This window comes from Sitophilus oryzae, unplaced genomic scaffold, assembly GCF_002938485.1.
Source record: "Sitophilus oryzae breed Bouriz unplaced genomic scaffold, Soryzae_2.0 scaffold_484_pilon_pilon, whole genome shotgun sequence".
NCBI classification, from domain to species: Eukaryota; Metazoa; Arthropoda; class Insecta; order Coleoptera; family Curculionidae; genus Sitophilus; species Sitophilus oryzae.
Window position 1 is genome coordinate 842,424 of NW_022147067.1, and position 18,303 is coordinate 860,726.

An 18,303-nucleotide genomic window follows, 5' to 3' on the forward strand; every position below is an offset into this window, starting at 1 on the left:
AACGCTGAAGTTATTAGCAAATTTTTGCAGCCAATTTCAAGAATAATTGGATAGATAACCAAGATCCCAGCCGTTGGCCGTCGAGGCCGCCTGACTTAGAGCCCATGGATCTAATCCTATGGATATATTTGCGAATAAAGGTTCCTTATTCTTCCGTATAATCTAGACAAGAGTTAAAAATACTTAGCAGTTATGAAAGGGTATCTTTCACCCCCACTGAGTTAATGAATTCCGCGAGAAATGTTCAAAAACTGCCCCGTCTGTCCATAACGTAGCAAAATCTCATGTCTTGGTTTGCTATTTATTTTTATTGTTATTAGATATAGTTTAAATGTGTTGATGTTGGTTAACTACATTTTAAATTTTTATAAAATTCTGCATCTCCCATAGCAAATATTATTTTCGTTTTAATTGATGCTCACAGCTAGAGTTTTTTTGCATTACAGCCGGTGCCGTTCAAAGCCTACTTTTTTAAAGCTGGCGAATTTTTATATACTCTATATTTCGAAGAGGAATCGAGCAAAATATGAAGTGTGTTATATTTTTGGAAAGGTAATTTTAAATCCTTTTCAATAAATTAAAAATATACAGGGTGTCCCATATAAAAAATAAAATTTTCTGTTGATAATTCTTAAATTATTAGTTTTAAAAAAATTATACTTAAACCATTAAATTCTACGTAAAAGGGTGCTTTGGAAATGTTTTCATAAAAATACAAAATTTTCCATAGCAAAAAAGTTACAGTGATTTGTTAAAAATTCATTTTTTTGAAAAACACCCCGTAACTCCGAAACGGTAACAGATATCGATATGCGGTTTTCACCATCATGTTTTTGACAAAAATTGAGCTCCAGACACCGATATTAATTTTCGTCTATCTCCTATAGAAAAAGGTGTTTCCATTTAAAAGCGTTGAATTTGACCCACCCTGTACATCAGCAGAGATAGCAGAGGCGGCCAAATTAACAAGTCTTGGATTGCTACCGCAAAAATTTAAGGATCATTACATGTCTGCCTATAAAAACTTTCTAGACTGGAGGATTGCTAAAGGCGTAAATTCGTTTTCCAAATCCGTGTTATTAGTATATTTAGTTGCCATTGAAACGGAACAAAAATCAATCTCCTGATAAAGATCGACTAAAGAATGTTGGTACCATATTTTCATGCAAAGAACTTGAAATAATATCAATGAAATTCAAATACATATATAACTTTAAATAAAACACAAATTAGTTACACAAAACAACAAAAAGTCAGATGCTGGTACTCCAATTTATCATTCTCCAACAAATGTACTCAACTAAAGTTGGTAGAAGTATGTTTTATTGCAAAAAACTTGAAGCAGCATCAATAAAATTCAAATTCATATACTAAGGGCTGGCAAAGGTTAGTCTTGGGTCGAGATTTCCGTATGTAAGAAGAGTACAATGCGTTTATAATGTACTGAACAAAGAGAGAACAGTAAACACGTCGCCAAACGTATGAAATAAACCGAGAAACTGTGCACATCGCCAAGAGACGTGGAAGGGGATATAGCAGATTTGTCGCAGTTGACCGGTCGACCCAATCAATATCTCTGTCAGTACTTAAAGTTCTAGGGAAAGATGTACGTCATGCGTTCAGCTTCACGATTTAATTACGTCTCGTGTTACTTAATTTGTTTATTTATTAACGAGTCGTTGTAATTTTACCTATAGCTTGAATTTTTTTAAAGGCAAGCTAGAAACACTTGCATTTTTGTTAAAAATAAGTGGAATTGTGTGGGTGTTCGATAGTGGTCGCGCTATTAGAACTCTGAATTCAAAAATCGATATCTCGAAATCTATTAGAAATAATAGATTGTAGGTTTTTCAAGAACTTTGTTAATATTTCTGCTGTATTTTCTTTGTAGACAGTATGTGAAAATCTTTATCAATAAAAAAATTACACGATTTCGCAAAATTGCTATGCTCTAAAAGTAAATGGATGGATTGTTTACAATTTTTGAATGGAATAAACAACCTTATCGAATTTTTCTTATGTAAACATATTGTAAAATATCCGATATGGAAAATAAAAAAAAAAGTTTCAATATCTAAAGTGGTTCTTGAGTTATGTGTTAAAAAGTTTTTAAATTATCGCGATTACTGACGTTTTCTCGTTATAAAAAAATGACACCCTAACGATGTCCTTATAATTCCATTTCAGATGCTCAGAAACATATCTAATGATTTTATCTAGTTATCTCTTGAAAAATAAGTCTTTTAAAAATGAACGGTTTGCGATCGTGATTTTACTTTACTTGATAGGGAAAGGCGTATCGGCAACGCCGCAACAGCACACCGTCGCGCGTCGCGTCGGTCGGTCGCGCGTCGCGTCGGTCGGTCGCATTTCTCTCACTCCGACTTAATAAGATCCCCATGCGATTTACTTCCACACATGTTAATACCGACCCAAAAGTAACAGTTGCCAGCATGGTATAACGATAAATAAAACACAAATTACCAACTTTAGTTACACAAAACAACAAAAAGTCAGCTGCTGGTGCGGTACCACCATCATCTATCATTTTTCAACAAATGTATTTTACTAAAGGTGGTAGAAAAAAGTACTAATATACAGGTATGTCGTAAAACACATCTAATAATAAACTTCCCAAATATTTGAAAATAGAATAGTTCGAGATGACTGCGACTCTCGATGCGTAGCAACTGATGATGATATTGACGTTTTTATTATCTTTTAGTTAATTTTGACGTTTGAAATTGCCAAATTTTAAGTAGATTATAGGTAAAATGTACATTCCTAAAACATGAATACAATAATTAATAGTAAGATTAACATTAAAAATACAAATTCAAACACTCCTCATAATTATTATAATGATCGTGGACAAAGTATAGTATTCAACTCGCAATTTATAGCCATTATTCACTCGGGTGACTTGAGCCATCATCATCAGTGTGGCATATCATTATACTCAGAAGACTGAGGTCTTTCAAAACCTGACATAAAAAATGCAGGTCCGTATTTAAAAAAATTAAGTTGGCCTCTGTATCTCACAAATTATAAGCTAATTTGAAAATCTAAAAATACTATCAGATAGCCCTAATAAAGTGGCTATGAGAACGTGCAATTAGTTTTTTGATTTTCTAAAAAATAACGACAGGAAAATATAAAATTGATTTTCAAAAAAATCCGTTTTTCCAAAAAATTCAGCAATCCTTGAAATTTCCAAAACTTTTTTGATGGCATCTTGGTGAACATCCCAAAACACAACTTTGCCCCAATTTAACCATGTTCGTATCTATTGCGGTTACCGAGATACCAATGCTCGTACTTCGAATTTGTAGCACCCTGTATATATATATTATCTGTCATAAACAGATGAATATTTAATTAAAAATATGTTTCTTGGGTCTTCTTTTCAATTGATGCCAGTTCAAATGAAACAAATGTGTAACCTATGCTTACCTAGAGCATTCTTGGTGTCATTACAATATTTGGAGACATTGGCCAGAAAGCTTAGCAGAGCGTAGAGGGTGTCTCTGTTAGTTGGTGGTAACAATTGAATTAGATGTTGTAGAGCTTCAAACTGCAGTCTCCTGTTACGTATCCCTATAATGATTAGAAGAACAAATATTTACATTTTAATTTATGAATTTCCTTAAGAAATCTAATCATAATATGCTTTAAAAATATTAATTTAATAATGCATTTAATGCATTTTTACCTTATTTATGGAAATAAGTTTAGAAATTTCTTAACCAAGGCAAATAAAATAAAAAACATAATATACAGGGTATCCCTTTTAAAACACCATAAGTTTGAGTCATATTTCTAAAACGACAGCTCCCAGCAAAAAAACTAGTTACGCCACTAGATTTTACGTAAAAATCTCATAGGGTGACCGTTTTCACTTTTTAATAAGTTATAAAATAATCAAGATACAAAGGGGTATTCTCCCTGTATTTGTACATAAACCAACTGTGCTAGCACAGATCTGTGCGTAGCATCTTTAGTTTTATAAAAAAGGGGCATAGTGATGTGAAAACCGCATATTTGTATCTTTAATCATAAACGAGAAACCTCATAAAACACACGAAAATCGGACACCCTGTACAGGGTGAGTCAACGATAGAGTAAAGTCCATTATCTCATTTGTTTCAAGGTTAAAAAAAAATGTTTAATATAAAAGTTATAGGGATGGTTAAGATACACATTTTAAAATTATTATAGAGTTTACAAGGTGCTTCAAAAAAGTGTGGCGGCTAGAACATATGTTTTTCTAAATGCAACACCCTATTTTTTATTTTATTTTTAGATTCTGCGTAAAATTCCATAACTTTCTTATATTATAATGTTATATACCTAAAATTAATAGTTTTTGTAATATTTCAATTTATTTAAACAAATGTTAAATTGCATTGTGGTAAAAAATTGTCAGTGGTGCCATTGTTTCTGAAGTTGGAGTACCAAAATTTGGTAGGAGAGTTTTATAGAGATGTAAAAAATATACATGTAAAGATATTTTAGTTAAATGATACAGAGTGTTCAAAATATATAAATTTCAACTAACTAAAATTAAAAAATCTCAGATTTTTTAAATGGGACACTCTATATATTATAATTTTTTCTGATAGATTTTACAAAACTCTTCAACTTTTATTAAGTATGTCAAACACCTGTTTTAATAGTTTGCGATTTATTCCCATTTTTTCTACTTTTACCCATATTTTTAATACAATTACCCTATAAAATCATAGTTACCATGACAAAACAAAACTATTTATTACTTACCTTTACAAATAGCTTTATAATTAGTTACAATTGCTGGTATTAGTTAAGATTAATTAACTTTACTCAAATAAACTAAATCGCAGTAGTGAATTTCTTGATGTATTTCTATATTATGAAAGATGACACTTGGGATTTTTCGTCAGGGCGAATAGCCACAGATTAGGGTAATACTAGATTACCTAATTGCTGAAGACCGCTCATATAGGAATTTTCTTCGACATACAGTAAAGTTTTTTCTCGTAGTAATTCTGGTTTATAATTCATTTGGTAAAGCCAATATTACTACTGCCGCGAAACCGTCCCATTATACACTAAAGATGTTTTCTAGATATATATAACCAAATGTTAGTTGTCAAACTTCAGAATCAATGCCATCAATGGCAATTTTTTATCACACTGCAATCTAACATTTGTTTAAACAAATTTAAATATAACAAAAACTATTAATTTTAGGTATAACATTATATATAAAAAAGTTATGAAATTTTAAGCAGAATCTAAAAATGAAATAAAAAATAGGATGTTGCATTTAAAAAAACATATGTTATATTCGCCACACTTTTTTGAAGCACCCTCTATACTGTATAATAATTTTAAAATGTGTATCTTAACCACCTCTACAACTTTTATATTTAATATTTTTTTGTAAACCTCGAAACAAATGAGATAATGGACTTTACTCTATCGTTGACTCACCCTGTACAGTAAAAAACATAAATTATAATCTTAACTTACTTTGCGTTTGAATAAAAGCATGGTACAGGTCTCGACACAACAATGGATCAGGTAAATCCCTCAGATATTCTTTTAGTAAGCTTGCAACATCGTGGGGACATTGACTTTCTTCTATGGATACTTCTTTCCCACAATCAAAATCTTCCCTTAACTAGAATATATTCACCATTATTACTAACATATTTTCAAGTAATAATGTTCAATATTCTATTTTACCTGTCTTAATCGTTTCTTCGATGCGCTAACCCTGAAAATGCCATTCGTATGCAACCCGTTCTGCTCCAAGTGCCTAATGCATTCGGATATGATGTTAGGAACGGCTCCGGATTCTTCGTCGTTGATGGCGCAAGGCAAGTCAGCCGTCGAGGAACAGGATAGGGCGTCGAGGAGTCCCGGAACGCTTCCTACTATCCCTCTGCCCATCAGACTATCACAGGAATCAGTCTAGAACAAAAAAAATGTTATACAATCAATGTCAAGTCCAATCTCCGGCATTTTTAAACTTATGGCAACCAAAAAAATCTAGATATTAGCGGTAAAATCTTCCTCTTTGAGGACGATACTAGTTTCACTTGGAGCGGCCCAGATGTTACGGCACTATACAGGGTTGTTCACCACATACGACACGGAGTATTGTAGCTAAACGATGAGATTTTTACAAATTGTAAGTTTTGGGTTCGATGAAGGACTATTAGAGGTACAATTTAAAAATAATTTTACAAGATACAGAGTGTCCCAAATAAGTAAAAAATATCAAAATTGTATTTTTTTTTAAATGGAACACCCTGTATATTATTTTTAGTTTCTACGATTAAAATAAAGGTAAATTTGATTAAGATTTATTATACTTAAACCTTACCGTTTTTGAAATATTTTCAATTTTGTGAAATTGCAGTAAAAATTTTAAGGCTTCATTTCTCCAAGGGTATCAAAGTTTTTAATACTAAACATTTACTGAAGTTTATTTACTGATCAGTTATTGTGGCTGCAATAATAAAAATAATACTACCTTATACAGAGTGTCTAAAAATTTATTTTAAATAATTATTAGCTTCAAACGGCAATAACTTGTTTAATTTAAATGGAACACCCTGTATATTTTACGAGAATCAGATGCACAATTTAATTGTCTATCAAATTATATTATACCATTTTTTACCTATCTCTTTAAGTTTCCGTAGAAAATGCATTTCCTTGTAATTTAGAACTTATTTATCAATATACCCATGGACTATTGACATTTTAGATTATTTTTAAAGATGTACCAAATTTTTAAAGAGTACAGATACTAATATTGTCGATATAATTCGTTTATTTCATTAAAAAATAAAAAAAAAACTGTTTAAATATTTGTTAAAGAGGACCAATTAATATGATTCCAGTATTCAAACTACATTAACTGACTGTTTGCGTTGATTAATAATAAATTGCTCCAAATACTAAAAAACTGAATTTTGTATGGGCATTAGACCGTGTGATAAAAAGTAACACCTTAAAAATGATATTACATATTTTAATAAATGCTTATTTATAACAACAAAGACTTTAATTTGATAACTTATTATTATATTGATTTCTGACTCAAAAATCGACATTTATTTATAATAATTTATTAACGAACACAATTAAGTATGTCATTAATTAGTAAATGGGCGGAAATAATGGTGTTATATTTAATTAATGGTATACTCTTTTATAAAGATTTAAATAGTTTTCTTTTTGCATACAAATGGGCTAGTAATATTATCGTTTTGCTAAAAACGATAATATTACTAGTCTGTACATTTCGTACATTTGTTGCTTTAAAAACAATCTAAAATGTCAATATTCCATGGATATATTGATAAATGAGGTCTAAATTATAAGAAAATGCATTTTCTACGAAAACTTGAAGGGATAGGTAAAAATGGTATAATACAATTTGATAGACAATTTAATTGTGCATCTGATTCTCCTAAAATATACAGGGCATTCCATTTAAATTAAAGAAGTTATTGCCGTTTGAAGCTAATAATTATTTAAAATAAATTTTTAGACACTCTGTATAAGGTAGTATTATTTTTATTATTGCAACACAATAACTGATCAATAAATAAACTTCATTAAATATTTAGTATTAAAAACATTGATACCCTTGGAGAAATGAAGCTTTAAAATTTTTACTGCAATTTCACAAAATTGAAAATATTTCAAAAACGGTAAGGTTTAAGTATAATAAGCTTTAATCAAATTTACCTTTATTTTAATCGTAGAAACTAAAAATGTAACAATATACAGGGTGTTCCATTTAAAAAAATACAACTTTGATATTTTTTATTTATTTGGGACACTCTGTATCTTGTAAAAATATTTTTAAATTGTAGCTCTAATAGTCCTTCAACGAACCCCAAACTTACAATTTGTAAAAATCTCATCGTTTAGCTACAATACTCCGTGTCGTATGTGGCGAACAACCCTGTATAATACTGCACCATTAAATCTTGGTGCGGTTCTATTGTTAATCTAAGGTTCTAATCTCCTATGCCTCAACCTATCAAAAACTAAAGTTTCGTCATATGAAAGTACTATACAACCTTTTGTACTTAATATAACACCACTATATTGACTTCGTGGACTCTGTGAAATTCTTAGGACTTGTTGTAGACAACTCGTTAAATGGGACTTGCACATCGAAACTTCATCAAAGAAACTAAGCACTGCGTGTTTGTGATAAGATCAGTTTCTAAGGAACTTAACTTATCAACCTCTAGATTAGTCTATTATGCACTTTTTGAGTCACATCTTCGTTATGCCCTTCCATTGTGGGGTACTTGCTGCGCAACAAAATTTGATCGTATTTTCAAACTTCAAAAGAGAGTAGTTCGATATTTATTGGGACTGAACAGTAGAACTCACTGCCAGAATTTCTTTAAAAATTTCAAAATACTGACTCTTCTTTCTTTATTCATTTCTGAATCCGTTTGTTTACTCCGCAAGCACATATCTGCTATTCCCGAAAGGCCATCTCACAGCTATCCACTTAGGAATGCAGAGCACGATCTTGATCTGCCAACACCGAGCTCAGAACTAATAGTTACGGCTAAGGCTCAACACTGTATATGTTACGCTCCATAGTCGAATTCGGGCAATGCCCGAAAAAAATACGCAAATCTAGTTGTGAGCAAGGAATATTTCCCAAACCCGAAAAACCAACTAACCAATGAATTAACACCCTCCAAATAACCACGCTAACGAACTCGCCATATAACTAAACCAATCCAACCAGAAAGAGTGAAACCAATGCAATCAGATCACACTATAAGCAAAAAAAATCGAATAAAATTAATTTTTCGGGTTTGGGAAATATTCCTTGCTCAAAACTAGATTTACGTATTTTTCTCGGACATTGCCCGAATTCGACTATTGGGCGTAATATAGTATACAGACCGGACCACCGTAGTAGTAACATAGGCAGAACCGGACGAATTAGCGTATACCCGTCCGCCGGATAAAAAGCAGGCAAAAAAATGCGATAAAATAAAAATAGGTCGATATGTGATAAGAATGTTTCAGAATTTGTATTTATTCGTGTTTTAATAGCCAAAACGAATATTTAGATTCTCGCGACAGTTCTCGTGTAAAATTTATTTTTTAAGTAAAATAATAGATGTTTATGAAGTTCATGAGAAAATTCAAATTGTAAAATGGTATTTCCAAAATAGGTCTTATCGGGATATACAAACAATTTTTCCACAAATTTTTGTAAATAGGCAAATTCCATCTTTATCTACTATATCAAGAGTTATTAATAATTTTGAAACAAATGGGTGCGTGTCCTCACAAAAACACAAAAAGCCTGATGTGTTGATTAATGTAGAACAGGAGTTAAAGCAAGTGTTCGTTTGTGCTACCGCGGATCAAAATCCCACGTTTTCAAGTAATCAAATTGCTGAGGTGGTAGCCCTGCCCACAATGCCCGTATTGTTCAAGAATATTTGAACAATACTTTTTCCAACCGTTTAATTAGTGGATATGGAACTATTTTGTGGCCCGCTAGATCACCGGATCTTTCCCCCAATGATTTCTTTTTGTGGGGTTATGTAAAATCCAAAGTGTATGGTCATAATAGGGCTAATAATCTGGATGAGTTTCAAGTAAAAATACGAGAGGCTTTCCAAACTATTAGCCCTAATATGTTAGCAAATTCCTAGGCTTCTGTCTAGCACAAGATAGTGGTCTTTTTGAACACTTGTTATAACTTTTTTTTATTTAAAGTAATATTATAGTTTTTTTTGGGTTTAGAAAATTTATTTATTCTTAGTTTTGGCTTGTAAACACACTCAAATAATAAATATTTAAGTATTTTTATTTTAAATGTTACCATAAAACTCTTTCAAGTACGGTGGATCACAATTTAAACCACCAATTTTTAACGCGTTGAGGTACGGTGAGGTAAATAATAAACCACCTAGATTTAAATTTCTGGCGCTAAGCTACATCGATTTATTTATTGTACCGCCGAGGAAACGCATGTATTAGGATGCCGGCCTTGCAATTTCCCCCTCCACGCAACGATATTAGCGTGTGTCGTGCACTGCAAAATGATGGTCGAATATTTACTGCACGTTTATGTTAATTTGTGGCGCTTGGTAAATGTGCTTTTTGACTAACTTTTTGTGCTTACAATTGTGGAAAGTGGTTTACGTAAAGCATAAAAGGTAATTAATACTTTATTTAATTGAATATTAGTTTGATTATGCGCATTTTCTCTTTGTTAGTGCAGTGTTCAAAAATTGAACCACCATACTTCTAAGGCAATGAACAGCGATCGCAAATACCGATGTGATTATCTTACTTCACTGGATCCAAATGCTCTATATGACATCCTAGATGTCATTGACGAACAAAATGTAGCAATACCGTCAGATTCAGGTTCAGAAAATGACAGTACCGATGAAAATGATCAAGATGCGGATGCTTCCACTAGTTTAGTTCGTGATAATGAAGAACCTGAACCTGAATACGTGCTTTCCGCCTCGGACGATTCAGATTATGAGTGGGATGCAGAAGATTTGGTACTTTTAGCTCGGTTAGCAGCAGAAATGAAACGCAAAAACAGATTTCATGGGACAAGAATTTGGCTAATATTCATGCACCAATTCCATTTAGTGAAAATACCGGACTGCATCAGTTTATCAGAGATATTCCGAACCCTAGCCCACTAGATATTTTTAGACTATTTATTACCGATGACATTATCAATCATATAGTTTTCGAAACTAATTTATATGCCGAACAAAAATTTTCCAACATGGGCAAACCATACAAAAAAACTAACCCAGACGAAATAAAGGCATTTTTGGGAATCAACCTCCTAATGGGAATAAAACGATATCCAAGCTACAGAGATTACTGGAGCACAGCGCCTGATTTACATGATCCTTACATAAGTCGGATTATGACTTTACACCGATTCGGTTGGCTCCTATCACATGTTCACCTCAATGACAATAGTGTTATTCCGGCACGTGATACAATTAATTTTGATAAATTATATAAAGTAAGGCCGTTTTTGGATTCCCTAAAAGCTAATTTTCGAAATTGTCTTCAGCCACATGAGAATGTAGCGGTGGATGAATCGATGATCAAATTCAAAGGTCGTATTTCTATAAAACAATATATGCCCAAAAAGCCTATAAAAAGGGGCTACAAAGTGTGGATGTTAACTGATTCATCTGGGTATTGCCTAAATTTTGAAATTTACACAGGAATAGTAGGGAATGAAGTTGAACAGAATTTAGGTGCTCGAGTAGTTAAAAATATGACTTCTGAAATAGCAAACAAAAACCATAAAGTCTTTTTTGACAATTTTTTTACCGGTGTACCACTGATGGAAGAGCTTCGTCAACAACATTTGTATGCTTGTGGCACTGCAACTCAACAAGGAAAAATTTGCCTAAATTTAAGACAGATAAAGAGCTAAAACAGGGAGATTTTGATTGGTATTCTAGTAATGCGGGTCTGGCAGCGGTAAAATGGCGTGATAGAAGGTCGGTACATTTGTTATCAAATTATCACAATCCGTCTTCAAGCACTGAGGTGAAAAGAAAGGAAAAAGATGGGACGCAGGTTCAAGTGCCATGTCCTATTATGCTTAGGGATTATAATAAGAACATGAATTTTGTGGATAAATTTGATCAGCTTAGGGCTGCTTATGGTATCGATAGAAAAAGTCACAAATGGTGGCACCGAATATTTTTCTTCTTTATCGACTCAGCGCTTGTAAATGCATTCATTATAAATAAAAAAATCTCCTCAATTGACAATAAAAAATTTTCGAAGGCAAGTGTCAGAGGGTCTGGTATCAAATAATTTAGTTAAGCATTTGTCATTGCCTACGGAATTATCTTTACCTTTGAAAAAACACAAACCATCCGTTTCAAAATCAATAAGATTTACATCAAGTGCTCATCAACCAATGCGTACTACTCGCAGGAGATGCGCTGTCTGTAGTACCAAAAATAATGATGTCAGGACCAACTGGCATTGCAGTGTTTGCAATGTACCTCTTTGTTTGGGGGCTTCAAAAACTTGTTTTCAGAATTACCATAATTAGTATTTTTTAATGTTCAGGTACTGTGGTGTACATATTAAACCACCATATTTTGTTTATAACAATAGGTCTAATTGTTTGAAATTTATCTTTGTGTTTGTTTTTAAGCATCTTTTTTTAGAAAAATGTACAAAATATTGATTTTTGGAATTCATTTTTTCTTCATACTGCTAGTGTTTTTTTTATGGCAATTTTCCGTACCTGAAAGAGTTAAGTTATTTATGGCAATTTTCCGTACCTGAAAGAGTTAAGTGAAGGTAAACACTTAAAATGAAAATAATAAATACACGGCACTCGCGTCATATTCCTAGTCTGTCACGACCGACCCGTCCAAGCACAACAGCAACTGCGTACTGCCTGACCGGCCGACTAGCCGGCAGTGACTCTCGAGTACGAACGCAAAACGGGTAAACGTAAATTCGTTCGGCAACTTGCTATGTTACTAGTAGCCTGGTCTTCTCTGTATATTAACAACAAATTAATTTTAAATCTGAATACCTAAATGCGTTTTTAGACTGTAGGGTTAAATTTAGATGGTCGTTAAAAATAACCCAATTAAAAATATCTATATTAACAAACAAAATAGTTGCCATTTGACGTCTTTTAAATCAAAATCAATTATTATTCTGTTACACAACGCGCGTTATTTATCTAAAAATAACTATTTTTTGAATTGCAATCAAAATGCACATGCACCTTGCGCGTATATGTATCTGCCTATCTTATTTGAAAATCTTGTGTGTCTATCAGAGATCTCGGTAGAATAAAATTAATATAGATGTTACGGACAATGATGTACAGGGTGGGTCAACTTCGACGCTTTTAAATGGAAACACCCTTTTCTATAGGAGATAGACAAAAACTAATATCGGTGTCTGGAGCTCAATTTTTGTCAAAAACATGATGGTGAAAACCGCATGTCGATATCTGTTACCGTTTCGGAGTTACGGGGTGATTTTCAAAAATATGCATTTTTAACAAATCGCTGTACCTTTTTTGCTATGGAAAATTTTGTTTTTTTATGAAAATATTTCCAAAGCACCTTTTTACGTAGAATTTAATGGTTTAAGTATAATTTTTTTAAAATTAATAATTTAAGAATTATCAACAGAAAATTTGGTTTTTTATATGGGACACCCTGTATATTTTTAATTTATTGAAAAGAATTTAAAATTACCTTTCCAAAAATATCACACACTTGATATTTTGCTCGATTCCTCTTCGAGATATAGAGTATATAAAAATTCGCCCGCTTTAAATAAGTAGACTTTGAACGGCACCGGCTGTAATGCAAAAAAATTCTAGCTGTGAGCATCAATTAAAACGAAAATAATATTTGCTATGAGAGATGCAGAATTTTATAACAATTTAAAATATATTTAACCAACATCAACACATTTAAACTATATCTAATAACAAAAAAAAATAAATAGCAAACCAAGACATGAGATTTTGCTACAGGTGTTCAACATATCAACCGTCTTCTGTTATGGACAGACGGGGCAGTTTTTGAACATTTCTCGCGGAATTCATTAACTCAGTGGGGGTGAAAGATACCCTCTCATAACTGCTAAGTATTTCTAATTCCTGTCTAGATTATACGGAAGAATAAGGAACCTTTATTTATTCCGCAAATATATCCATAGGATTAGATCCATGGGCACTAAGTCAGGCGGCCTCGACGGCCAACGGCTGGAATCTTGGTTAGCTATTCAATTATTCTTAAAATTGGCTGCAAAAATTTGCTGATAGCTTCAGCGTTCAGAGGCGGTGCCTCGTCTTGCTGAAAAAAAAATATTTTCGAGTTCCATTAAGGGCATATGATCAATAAGTGCCAAAGCCTACTAGTTTAAAGTGGCGAACTTTTAAAAATTCTGTATTTCGAAGGGGATTATAACAAAATATCAAGTGTGCTATATTTTTGGAAAGGCAATTTTAAATTCTTTTCAGTTAATTAAAAATATAGAGGGTGTTCCAAATAAAAAATCAATTTTTCTGTTGATAACTCTAAAATTATTAATTTTAAAAAAATTATACTTAAACCATTAAATTCTACGTAAAAAGGTGCTTTGGAAATATTTTCACAGAAATACAAAATTTTCCATAGTAAAAAAGTTACAGCGATTTGTTAAAAATGGCCCGTAACTCCTCCGTTTTGAAAAACACCCCGTAACTCCGAAACGGTAACAGATATTGATGTGCGGTTTTCACCATCATGTTTTTGATGAAAATTGAGCTCCAGACACCGATATTAGTTTTCGTCTATCTCCTATAGAAAAGGGTGTTTCCATTTAAAAACGTCCCACCCTGTACAGGGTGTCCCTTTTTAGTTGAAATCATACGGTATCTCCGTTATTCGTGAAGATAGAAGGGTGCGGTTTGCACAGACCTGTGCCACTTTTGATTGCCGTAAACAAAATTTTCATAGCACTCTTCGTTTCTGAGCTACAGGGTCTTTTCAAAAATGTTGCAATTTAGGACAGCCCCCGTATCTCCGTTATTACTAGTGATGTAAAATTTCCAGAAATATATTTTCGGAAATATTTCCGGAAATATTTCCTGAAACATTGGAAATATATGGAAATATTGGAAATATATGAAATATTTAAAAAAATAAGAAAAACTGAAATATTTATTTATAAAAATCATAACAAAACATCGCAAAACACAAAATGCTTATACATAAACACAAATAAAGAGTTATTCTTCAAATTAAAAAATAAATTAAGATTAAATTTGTACAAAAAAAATTATTTTTGACACACTAGTCGAGCAAGAGGCATATCTTCATCGCTGTCATCAGCATTAGGCATATCTGTATCGCTGTCATCAGCATCACACTCAATAACATCTTGCCAATCTACTTCCTCAAAATCTTCAATAGTATCGGAAATAAAAATTGATCTATTGCCGTTTGCTATTTTCTTCAGCAAGTTTTCATTATGGGATATACTTTGGGATATATAGAGTAGCTTAGCGGCTCTATCATTAGTAAGCCTGTTTCTCTTTTTTGATTGAATATGACTATAAACGCTAAAACTGCGTTCCGTTGCAGCCGAAGATTCTGGCATCATCAAAATTCGTAAAGCTTCTTGTGATAATGAAGATGAAGAACGCAGTTATCAAAACTACTTTTCCATATGAAGGTATTTCCAAATAACTTACCTCTTCTAAAACGGTAATCTACTATTTCATCTATTATTTCTTGCTCCTTTATATTGAGTTTATTTTTTGATATATTAAGTATGCATTCTATGGCAGAAAGAATTTGGGTTTCATCAAGTTCAGAAACTTGTGATTCTGGATTTAGTAATTCTGCAGCATAATGAATGGGTTTAATAGCAAATTTTTCTCTTTTGTTAACAAACTCCAACAATTCGGATTTTTCTTTGTCGTCAACTGAGGACAATGCAAGATTATTCTGAATTAACTTCTAATATCACAAAATGCTTTTACAGCAAAATAAATAGTGCTATAATCTCCTTCTACAATTTTTAACCATTTGCCAATAGGTTCAAAAATGTTAATTAGGTTGGAAATTTGGGAAAATGCAATACTTCCAAACAATGTCTTTTGTTTCCAATTTTAAAATTCACTAACCATTGACACTAACTAAAAATCAAAAATAAACTACCAAATCTTACAAAATATACTTTACACAACGTATAATGTATAAAAGTATTTTCTAATAGCGAACTGCGGCACTTACGTTCTTCCTTTAGCAAATAATACGATATTTATGTTGATTAGTGTTGGGAAAATTCGAATTAAATAATACGACTAATTCGATAGTTAATTAAAACTAACTAATTCGAATTATCTTTTTCGATATAATCCAGATAAAAATTAGTAGTATTTTATATTATATCTGTGGTAACCGAATTACAAATGAACATAAAACATAACCTCTTATGGACGAATACGAATATTAGTAATTAGTATAGTACTATTAGTAGTATTCTTTCGTTCTGAACGAACTGAAAATTTTCACTTAAACTGATTTATAAAGGGAATCGACAAAGAAACGAACGATCCGATATAGAAAAATCCAGAAATCATTGTTATTTCCTATACCACGTAGGAATAAATCAGTTTAAGTGAAAATTTTCATTTCGTTCAGAACGAAAGATTACTACTATTATTTGGTTCATTTCCATCTCACCCAAATTTCACCGAACACCTGCCGAACACTAAAATGAATTTTCTTCTTTTATCTAAATAATTATTGATTGCAACTGATAAAATAAAAAGAAATACGAACCGCATGTAAACAAGGACATACTTAGGTATATCGTTTTAGAAGAAGATTTTATTTTAGATATGAGCTTTTCAATAGGTATTGAAACAATCATAAACTCGGCACTTTTAAATTTAAAACTTTAAATTATGGTTTAATTTATTAAACGGCTTCGGCACAGATAATAGAATATATTGAATAAAGAATTTTTTTTTATTTTTTATTCAGTGAAAGAATATAGGTATGGCAATGGTTCAGATTTGTTTAAAATAGCCCCTAGACGAGTCCTAGCTGGGACGAATTTATTTTTAAGTTAAATTTATAATACTACTAAATAATTCGAATTATTAATTCGATTGTGAAATATGAATTATTACTAATTATTCGATGGTGAAAATAATTCGATTATTCCCATCACTAATGTTGATCAGGGATTGCCCTGCGCTACGATCTATGAGCTCGGGACTTCCCTGTAGAAATGCGAGGTTGCAAATAAGTTGGTGAATCCTCAAACTCGATATATTCACCATATTATATGTTTGTAAAACTGTTCTACAGTTTATAGGGTTACAAAATATGAAAGATATATTAATAAACATCGGGTTTGAATCGTTAATGCCAAGATTTAATTATTTTTTAAAATATTTCCAATATTCCCAATATTTCCGAGACACGTTTGGAAATTTCCAATATTTCCATTTCCATGGAAATATTTCCAATGGAAATACTTCCTTTTACAACACTAGTTATTACGGATGATATCGAGAAGGTGAAAACTGATTCTTGTAGAACTTTTTACGTAAAATACATTGGCCTAGTCTGTTTTTCTACGATAAAAATATTTTTGAAAATATGAACTAAAGTTATGTTTTTAATGGAACAACCTGTATATTTATAAATCATATGATCCGCTTTGCTATGAGCTTCTCAAAAATATGTATCACTCTATATTTATTTTCACTATTATATATATATATATATAAATTCGGGTCAGAACGTCCTACGACGTTGTCCGATGCCTAACTTCCACCCTGTGCGATTTTCCCATCGATCTTCGGTCAGATTTTTCTCGCTCATCGACCTCCTTATTCCTTCCATCCATGTTTTCTTGGGACGTCCTCTCTTTCGTTTACCAGGTGGTATCCAATGAATGACTTGTTTTGGAATTCTTTCATTGTGCATTCTCTGAACGTGGCCGTACCATATTAATTGTTTTTGTTCTATATCACTTACTATTGTTCCCTCTATTCCCATCTGTTGTCTAATGTCTTCATTTCTGATCTTATCCCTCCGTGAAATTCCCATTGCTCTTCTAATCGCGTCCATTTCTGTTGTCTCTAATTTCCCTTTATTCCTTTCAGCGAGTCGCCATGTTTCACATCCATAGAGTAATATGCTTTTAACTAGTCTCTCGTATATATTATATTTCCTGTTTTTTGTAATTTCAGTGCTCCATAAAATGCCATTTATGCATCTGATAACTCTTCGTGCCTGTATTACTCTGTTGTTTATTTCTCTATCGTCCGTTCCATCTCCTGTAAATATCGATCCCAGGTACCTGTAATCTTCACATGCCCTAATTTCCATATTATTGTCTAAAATAAGATTTTCTGTATTAGCTCCAACTGTGAGACCCCATTTAGCATATTCTTCAATTATTTTCCGCACCATATATTCCATGTCATCTTTGTCGTTTGCAATCATGGCCTGGTCGTCTGCAAATTGCAAGGTGTATAGGCATATGTCATTTAGTTCTATACCGATTCCGTTACATTTTCTTTTCCATAGATGTAAGGCCTTGGCAATATAAATTTTAAGTAGTGTTGGGGATATACAGCAACCCTGTCGGAGCCCTTTAGTGATAGAAATTTCCTGAGAGACCGTTGACCGTTTTATTTGTGATTTTCCTCCATGGTAAAGATTCTGTACAGCTTTTATCAGAGCTGCGTTAATTCTTGAT

The 18,303-nt window shown here is 32.2% G+C and overlaps 1 protein-coding gene across 2 annotated transcripts in view; it reads right to left on the reverse strand.

Moving 5' to 3' along the window:
* Nucleotides 1-18,303, reverse strand: part of LOC115886333 — a 103,761-nt gene that overhangs the window by 16,863 nt on the left and 68,595 nt on the right. For both annotated transcript variants that reach the window (XM_030905427.1, XM_030905426.1), the window contains exons 6-8: nucleotides 5,731-5,958; nucleotides 5,515-5,665; nucleotides 3,454-3,597 (exon numbers count right to left, since the gene is read on the reverse strand). In XM_030905427.1, the coding sequence (XP_030761287.1) occupies nucleotides 3,454-3,597; nucleotides 5,515-5,665; nucleotides 5,731-5,958 (523 nt within the window). The remainder of the gene's footprint in view (nucleotides 1-3,453; nucleotides 3,598-5,514; nucleotides 5,666-5,730; nucleotides 5,959-18,303) is intronic.